An 8,316-nucleotide genomic window follows, 5' to 3' on the forward strand; every position below is an offset into this window, starting at 1 on the left:
GGTGGCAGCAGAGCAAACTGCAGCCAGCGGCAGCGGGACCAGAGGGCGGCTCCCGTTCATTCCCCAGCATGGCCCCCTTGGCCTGGGCTATCTGCTGCTTCCTGGGGGGCCTCCTGATCAGTGGGGGCAGCCCCAGCCCCAGCGTGCCCCGCCTGCGACTCTCCTACCGAGGTACTGGCTAGTGCTACCCTGTTCCTGTGCATGTCTGTGGGTGCTCCCTGCTCCAGGACACCCGTCCCTCCACCAGCGAGCCCCTCGGGGCTGGAGAGGATGGAGGCAGGCTCTGCACAACCCCTGGGAAAGGCTTCCTGGGGATAACCCAGGGCAGGGAGGGAGACACGTTCTGGGGTCCATGACCAGAGTGGAGGTGGGAGAAAGACGCATGGGCTGAACCTGAGAGGTGAGGGCTGTTGAGAAGGGAAACAGATGCATGGAGACCCCAAGACTCCTCAACAGGGATAGGCAGAGAGGTGGGGAAGGGGATAGAGGGTCTGGGCAGGGGAAAGGGGAGAGAGAGCAAGTCTGGAGGGTCTGAGCAGACTGAGTAAGGGAGTGGGCAGCATCTGTCCCTTCGGTCCTCAAGCCGCTACCGGAGGACAAGAGCCTACCCCACCTCTTTCTTTTCTTTCTTTCTTTTTTTTTGGTACCAGGGGCACTTAACCACTGAGCCACATCCCCAGCCTTTTTAATGTATTTTATTTAGAGACAGGGTCTTGCTGAGTTGCTTAGGGCTTCTGTAAGTTGCTGAGACTGACTTTGAACTTGCGATCCTCCTGCTTCAGCCTCCCAAGCTGCTGGGGTTACAGGCATATGCCATCGTGCCCAGCCCTTCCCCCACATCTTGCAGCCCATTTCACAAGTTGGTTTTATCATCATCCCTCCATCCAGGAACCCAGAGAGCTTCTTAGCCTCCCCTCTGCCATCCTGGGGGGCTTCTTCTATCCCAGCCTAGCTGGCACAGCCTCCTCAGATGGTCTGTGGGGGAAAGGTCACCAAGACCCAGGCTCACGGCAGATTCTTCTTGGGAAAAAGAGGGATGATCGCCCAGGGAATCCCAATCAGAGGGGGTATCCACAGGTCTACTGTGGACACTCTGAGGAGGAGACATTGTTAGCCCTGGAAAGTCTGAGGGTGAAAAGGATTCTGTTCTGGAAGCTGTAGTTTTGCAAGATCAGGCTACTAGAAAAAGTCCCCAGTAGGGAGAGTTCCCCAAGGAACTCTCAGCTGAGAAGGGCTTTCTGGAAGAGGCTGTTGATGGATTTGGGGATGGGGTCAGGGAGGGCTGAGGAAGCTTCCACAGAGAAAAGCATAGCATGCTCTGGGTCTTCCCAAGGGTGTCCCACGTCCCCTTCTTGCCCCATCCTATTTCCAGTCCCTTGATAGCCCCTCATGTCCAGACCACAGGGGTCTATACCAGGATTCTAAATTCCTGGGATCACTGTCTCCAGATGCCCCAACTCCATCTCTGGAGCCTGGATGGGCAGTCTACGGGAGAGAAAATTCTCTTTGGCCACACCCCTGAGCTGGAGGCTGGAACTCCACCTGGCCGTACCTGGCCTAGCCTATGCCTAGGCCCTTGCCAGGTGTTCCCTCTGCCTGTCCACCTTTCCAACAGTCAGTCTGGCTCATTTCTCAGACTTATCTGCCCTTCAAGCTCTTCCAGCACTTTGTCCAGCTTTGCTGCTTTAAATTTCTGCCAGTGAGACCATCTTCCCCGGGGACTGGGCAGGGTCCACATGTTACAGAGGGATGATGTCAGCTGAAAGACCAAGGGACTAAAACATGGAGAAGTGGGCTAGCTGGGCTGGATGGGGGCTCAGAGTCTCCTGTCCCACTTGCCCCCAGGATCCATGTCCCAAAAATCTTCCAGCAGCCATGTGGATGGAAGAATATTCCAGGTGTAAGTGTGTGTGTCTAGCTAAATGCATGGCTGGGACACTCCACCTCCACTCCCAGACTGCGAAGCAGGTCCTGACTCACCTCCTTCTGCTCCCTCTTAGATCTCCTGTCTGCCAACCGCTCTGCCATCTTTCTGGGCCCCCGAGGCTCCCTGGACCTCCGGTCCATGTACCTGGATGAGTACCGGGACCGCCTCTTTCTGGGGGGCCGTGATGCCCTCTATTCTCTGCGGCTGGACCAGGCATGGCCAGACCCTCGGGAGGTGAGATGAATGAATGTGGGGGCTTGGGGGGAGCTGGGCATCTTCCAGATGGAAGGTCAGCTGGGGAAGCGGAAGCTGTGAAGTTAGGGGAGTACCTGAGGTCACCAGGCTGCATTTCAGGTCCTGTGGCCACCCCAGCTAGGCCAGAGGGAGGAATGTGTTCGAAAAGGAAGAGATCCTCTGGTGAGTGCCGTTGGGAGGGACTGTTCCCTAACCCTATTATTGGTCCCGGCCCCGATCCCCAGGATAACCTGCAGTCACACTGGGTGCCCCTTTATGGGCGGGGGTTGGGGCTGGGGCATGGCATTTGGAGCAGATCCTGAGGGCTTTGGGGGGACTGTGAAGAATGTTACCCCTAGCACTTCCCTAGAGCTGCTCAGCCCCATGGCCCAAGCAGATGGCGACCCTTTAGTGTCACTCTGTCTTCTCCCTGCTAGGTGGAATGTGCCAACTTTGTACGGGTGCTACAGCCCCACAACCGGACCCACCTGTTGGCATGTGGCACTGGGGCCTTCCAGCCCACTTGTGCCCTCATCACGGTCGGGCATCGTGGGGAGGTGAGTCTGGGCCCAGCCCCCTGAGGGACTGGAAAGCCGTGACTTTTCCTTTCTGCTGCCTGAACGCTTCCCTTTGAGCCTGGATAGGGACAGAGCGGGTAGGCACTTGAAAGGCGCCTTTGTCCCCGGGGTGCTGACCCCATTCAAGAGGCCCTGAATGAAGGCGCCTTCTGCCCACCCCCCCACTCTTCAGCTGCACGCAAGGGCCATGGCCAAGGAGGGGGACTCATGCTTCTTTCCCAGGTGACAACTTTCCCTCCACCTTCCTTGCCCATAGCACGTGCTCCACCTGGAGCCCAGCAGCGTGGAAAGTGGACGCGGGAGGTGCCCGCATGAGCCCAGCCGTCCCTTCGCCAGCACCTTTGTAGGTGGGTGATCTCAGACCAGGGTGGGGTCAGGGAAGGTGGGAGCAGGAAGCGATGGGGCCTGGCTGTTGGTCGTGGCCTTTCTCCCCTGACTCTCTCCCCACTCCTCTCCAGGTGGGGAGCTGTACACAGGCCTCACTGCTGACTTCCTGGGGCGTGAGGCCATGATTTTCCGAAGTGGGGGTCCCCGGCCAGCACTGCGTTCTGACTCTGACCAGAGCCTTCTGCACGGTGAGGCTCTCTGAGGGTAAGACTAGCTGGGACCTGGGACAGGAGGAGGGGACACTCTGGAGCGGGGAGGAGAGGCTACTGAATTCCTTGGAACTCCAGTTTCCAGGGGGGTCCCCATGCTGCTTCCCCGTCCTTTGGGTTCATCCCCCCATCCTACCCTGTTAGAACCCCCCCCCACACACACACCAGCATCACCCTATCACCCTCCCAGAGCCCCGATTTGTGATGGCCACACGGATCCCTGACAACTCTGACCAGGATAACGATAAGGTGTACTTCTTCTTCTCGGAGACTGTCCCTTCGCCTGATGGTGGCCCGGGTCGTGTCACTGTCAGCCGTGTGGGCCGTGTCTGTGTGGTAAGAGCTGTGAAGGGGCAGTGAGGGGCTGCACCCTTTTTCCCAGACCTGCCCCCACCATAGACAGGGAGACTGAGGCGAGGATATAAAGCTGGCCTCCACACCTTTCCCAGTAGGTGAGGGTGGAAGCGGAGGGGAGGTGGGGCCTATCCTCAGGGACACAAGGCTGACTCTGGCCTTCCATCCCTCAGAATGATGCTGGTGGCCAGCGGGTGCTGGTGAACAAGTGGAGCACCTTCCTCAAAGCCAGGCTGGTCTGCTCTGTGCCCGGCTCTGGTGGTGCTGAGACCCACTTTGACCAGCTGGGTAAGGGCGTGGCCTGGCGGGCCTTTAATCTGGGAGAGGGGAGGGCTCAGAGCTGGTGAGTTGGGGCCCTGGCAATGGCCATGATGCCTGTGTGACCTTCTGTGTCCCAGAGGACGTGTTCCTACTGTGGCCCAAGGCAGGGAAGAGCTTGGAGGTGTACGCGCTATTCAGCACCGTCAGGTGGGTACACCCATCTCCCCATCATCCCTGGCCCCTGCACTCCAGCCCCTCTGCCAAGTCTCTGCTTTCACACCCAGTCTTGCTATGGTCCCTGTCTTCGTCCCTGTTCTGTGACTCTGACTGTCTTCTGTCTCCCTCTTTTTGCTTTTACTTAGTGTCCTTGTTTTTCACTTTCTACTTTCAGCAAGCACTGTCTCCCCCTCTCCTTCCTCTGGAGCCAGCTTATTCTCTTCCTACCCATGACAGCCACCCTGGCCTGACTGTCCCTGCCTGCCTTCGGCAGTGCTGTGTTCCAGGGCTTTGCTGTCTGTGTGTATCACATGGCAGACATCTGGGAGGTCTTCAACGGGCCTTTTGCCCACCGCGATGGTCCTCAGCACCAGTGGGGGCCCTATGGGGGCAAGGTGCCCTTCCCTCGCCCTGGCGTGGTGAGTATCTGCTGGCAAGAAAGGCCCGAGCAGATGCCAGGAGGGACTCTTCTTGGAACAGTACTGGGGCCACATGTATCCCCATGGCAGGGCTGGGCTGGCACTCCAGAGGGCCTGGGCAGATGGGGCAAGGTGTGGTGGGATAGGAGAACCTCTCCAACCAAGAGTAGCACCCTGGGTGGGGTGGGGAGCAGGCTGGGGAGGAGAGGCGTGCATCCCAGGGTCCTTCAGGGCTCCTTTTTTGCTGCCCGCAGTGCCCCAGCAAGATGACTGCACAGCCAGGACGACCCTTTGGCAGCACTAAGGACTACCCAGACGAGGTGCTGCAGTTTGCCCGAGCCCACCCACTCATGTTCTGGCCTGTGCGGCCTCGGCGTGGCCGCCCTGTCCTCATCAAGACTAATCTGGCCCAGCGGTTGAGCCAGATTGTGGTAGACCGTGTGGAGGCAGAAGATGGGACCTATGATGTCATCTTCCTAGGGACAGGTAGGAGGGCTGAGTCGGGGTGACCAGGCTGAGGAGGTGTGTGAGGGCCCAGCTGCCCCTTCCTTACCCACTGATGACTCCTCTGCTGCCCCAGACTCAGGCTCTGTGCTCAAACTCATCGCCCTCCAGGCCGGGGGCTCAGGGGAGCCCGAGGAAGTGGTTCTGGAGGAGCTCCAGGTGTTTAAGGTGAGCACAGGGTATATCCCACCCCGGGGCCTGGGATTGGCTATAGGGAAACTGGAGGGGTTTCAGGGGAGGAGCAGAACATACTGCTGCAGAGGTCTGGCTGGTGCTGAGTGGGGGGGACCTGCAACTGCAGTCTGTGGACTGAAAGTATTGGGGTTCCCCAGGGAGGGATGGCCAAGGTGAGGGTCCTTGACAAAGCCCTGCTGGGCTCAAGTCACAGTGAGGAGGTGGCTGAGACTCCTAGTCTTCAGGGGTTCTGTTAACCCCTCTGGATTCAGACAGGGGATCATTTGTGACTGGGGGACTATCGTGCCTCCTGGACATAAATGTGTGATTTGTGACAGCTGCCTCATTGCAGGGTAACAGGGCCATGGGAGGGGACACAGGAACTCTATGTTTTAGCCAACCCTCCCACTTGGAGGCCAGCAGGGATGAGAGGCCTTTTTGTAACCCAATGTCTAGAAGAGACTGTGCAGCCTCAATTGCTAAGGGGCACACTGACCAATCTGGGAGTTGGAGACTAAAATCTGGAATGCAGGGGAAGGTCTTGTCACACTGCCCATGCTGAGACCTTATTCCTTGCCCAGGTGCCAACACCCATCACTGAAATGGAGATCTCTGTCAAAAGGGTAAGAGCAGCTACCTGCCTTCACATGTGTCCCCTGTCCCCGACCCTTGCTGCAGCCTCCTTGAGAATGACCCTAGTCTGCTGGAGAGTAGTGCCAGGCAGGCCTAATTAGGCCTGCAACAGGGCTGTGTCCAGCTGGTGCTGGATTTCACATGTGTGAAACTGTGAACAACGGACGGTGCCAAGGCCATGTTCAGATAAGGAGAGGTCTATAAAGGCCAGTTCTTAAGGGAAGCGATATGTGTTGGAAAATCCAGATTTTTTTTTTTTTTTTGGTACTGGGGATTGAACCCAGGGGCACTTTACCACTAAAGCTATACCCCATCCCTTTTTTATTTTGTACATTATTTTTTGGTACTGGGGATTGAATCCAAGGATACTTTACCACTGACTAAATCCCCAGTTTTTAAAATTATTATTATTTTTTTAAATTTTGAGACAAGATCTCACTAAGCTGCGAGGGCCTTGCTAAATTGCTGAGATTGGCCTTGAACTTGTGATCCTTCTGCCTCAGACTCCTGAGTCACTGAGATTACAGATATGCACCATCATGCCCAGCCCATTTTTAGTAGTTTTTTCATACTAGGGATTGAACCCAGAAGCACTTAACCACTGAGCCTCACCCTCAGTTCTTTTTATTTTTAATTTTGAGACAGAGTCTCATTCAGGTGCTTAGGGCCTAAGTTGCTGAAACTGTCCTTGAACTTGCAATTCTCCTGCCTTAGCCTTCCAAATTGCTGGAATTACAGGCTTGTGCCATTGTGCCTGGCCCCTTTTTTATTTTTTATTTTGAGACAGGGTCTTGCTAAATTGCCCAAGTTGACCTCAGCTGCCCAATTTGCAGGGATTATAGGCATGCATCATCACACCTGGCAAGGGAACTGTATTTTAGGGACCTGATATATGTCCTTCAGTAAGTAGCAAATACCATATATGTCCCAGTTTACCTCTGGGTGAATCCCAACTGTTTTTCGTGTGCATGGTACTAGGGGTTGTATCCAGGGCCTTGTGCATGCTAGGGAGGTTCTCTACCACTGAGCTACTTCCTTAGCCCTAAATCCCAACATTTATACTGGAATTGCTTACAGCAGGTGCACCTTTGAAGTCAGAGGTCAGTAAGGAAAAGCTAGTGGGGTACAGGGTAAGGGTCTGTAGCAGGGAAGGCCTGGAGAAGTCCCTTAGAGTAAAGACCCCGGGCCTGCCCCACCAAATCCACATACAGTGGGTGGGTGGTAAACATCTTTTTTTTTCTGTGCATAAATCCAAGAGGTTCTGGAACACTTTCTGAACATGGCAGGGGTCTCAGGAAACCCCAGGGGATTGAGAGTCTGGGTGCTCCTTACGGAAGCCCAGGCTCACCACGGGCTCTGGCTGTGTGTCCCTCCCCAGCAAATGCTGTATGTGGGCTCTCAACTGGGCGTGGCTCAGCTGCAACTGCACCAGTGTGAGACCTATGGAAGTGCCTGTGCCGAGTGCTGCCTGGCCCGGGACCCATACTGCGCCTGGGATGGCACCTCCTGTACCCGCTACCGCCCCAGCTCTGGCAAGCGTCGGTTCCGCCGGCAGGATATCCGGCACGGCAACCCTGCCCTACAATGCCTGGGCCATGGCCAAGATGGTGAGTGGCAGTGGGTCTGGGGGATTTGGGCCCCATTCCTGTGAAGTGTGACCTCAGACTGGTCTTGTTTTTTATCTATGCAGCTCTAGTCAGTTCATGGGTACAGGGTCATGGGACATAGTGACTGGCTTGGAGATCAGTGGATGCCTAGGTCCTCATCACACTGGTGGGTTGCAGGAATCAGTTGGTGACTCTGGGGGCCTGGGTTCCATAGTTCCCAAGTGGAGCCAACTTGGCCCTCTATGCAGAGGAAACTTCAGGACTGGTGGTCACCAGGGTCTATGGCACAGAGCACAACAGCACCTTCCTGGAGTGCCTGCCCAAGTCTCCACAGGCTGCTGTGCGCTGGTTCTTGCAGAGGCCAGAGGATGAGGGCCCTGACCCGGTGAGTGAAGACCCTGCCTCCAGCCCCTACCCCCCTACCTGAATCCCAAGCCCTGAGCCCTAGGAAGGTTTTTGGGGGTAACGTGCTAAGATCAATTAAGAAAAGTGTGTTAGGCCCCTACAGTACCTAGGAGGAACTACTCCTATTTCTGCCTCTGGTAATACCAGGCCATACAGAGCTGGAACTCCCCCAGTCTGAGAGGTGGATAGCAGAGAGGGAAGAGGGGTCTGGGGTGGTTTGGAAGTCCCCTGTGTTTACTCATATGACTCAGCTTTGAAGAAGTCTCTTCCCCAGGGGTGCTCAGTCCTCCTTTGCCTTAGGCTTGAGTTCCTCCCCTACTACTGGATCTTACCACCCCCCTCCATTTCTGGCCCTACACTTCCTCCTGGGAGACAAGCATTATAGCCAGGCCCTCTCCTCCCCCACGG

The 8,316-nt window shown here is 56.2% G+C and overlaps 1 protein-coding gene across 2 annotated transcripts in view; it reads left to right on the forward strand.

Annotated features, from left to right (window-relative positions):
- The window catches only part of SEMA3G (semaphorin 3G), a 12,148-nt gene continuing 3,832 nt past the window's right edge, over window positions 1-8,316 (forward strand). The window contains exons 1-15 of one of the 2 annotated variants that reach the window (XM_079116270.1): window positions 1-171; window positions 2,001-2,161; window positions 2,282-2,344; window positions 2,599-2,718; window positions 2,996-3,086; window positions 3,198-3,314; window positions 3,526-3,671; window positions 3,863-3,977; window positions 4,088-4,157; window positions 4,441-4,585; window positions 4,840-5,071; window positions 5,166-5,257; window positions 5,845-5,886; window positions 7,275-7,503; window positions 7,718-7,888. In XM_079116270.1, the coding sequence (XP_078972396.1) occupies window positions 69-171; window positions 2,001-2,161; window positions 2,282-2,344; window positions 2,599-2,718; window positions 2,996-3,086; window positions 3,198-3,314; window positions 3,526-3,671; window positions 3,863-3,977; window positions 4,088-4,157; window positions 4,441-4,585; window positions 4,840-5,071; window positions 5,166-5,257; window positions 5,845-5,886; window positions 7,275-7,503; window positions 7,718-7,875 (1,884 nt within the window). In that variant the 5' untranslated portion in view covers window positions 1-68 and the 3' untranslated portion in view covers window positions 7,876-7,888. The remainder of the gene's footprint in view (window positions 172-2,000; window positions 2,162-2,281; window positions 2,345-2,598; window positions 2,719-2,995; window positions 3,087-3,197; window positions 3,315-3,525; window positions 3,672-3,862; window positions 3,978-4,087; window positions 4,158-4,440; window positions 4,586-4,839; window positions 5,072-5,165; window positions 5,258-5,844; window positions 5,887-7,274; window positions 7,504-7,717; window positions 7,889-8,316) is intronic. The other variant, XM_079116269.1, reaches the window with a different exon arrangement.

The sequence above is a fragment of the Sciurus vulgaris genome (genome assembly GCF_902686455.1).
Source record: "Sciurus vulgaris genome assembly, chromosome: 16".
NCBI lineage: Eukaryota > Metazoa > Chordata > Mammalia > Rodentia > Sciuridae > Sciurus > Sciurus vulgaris.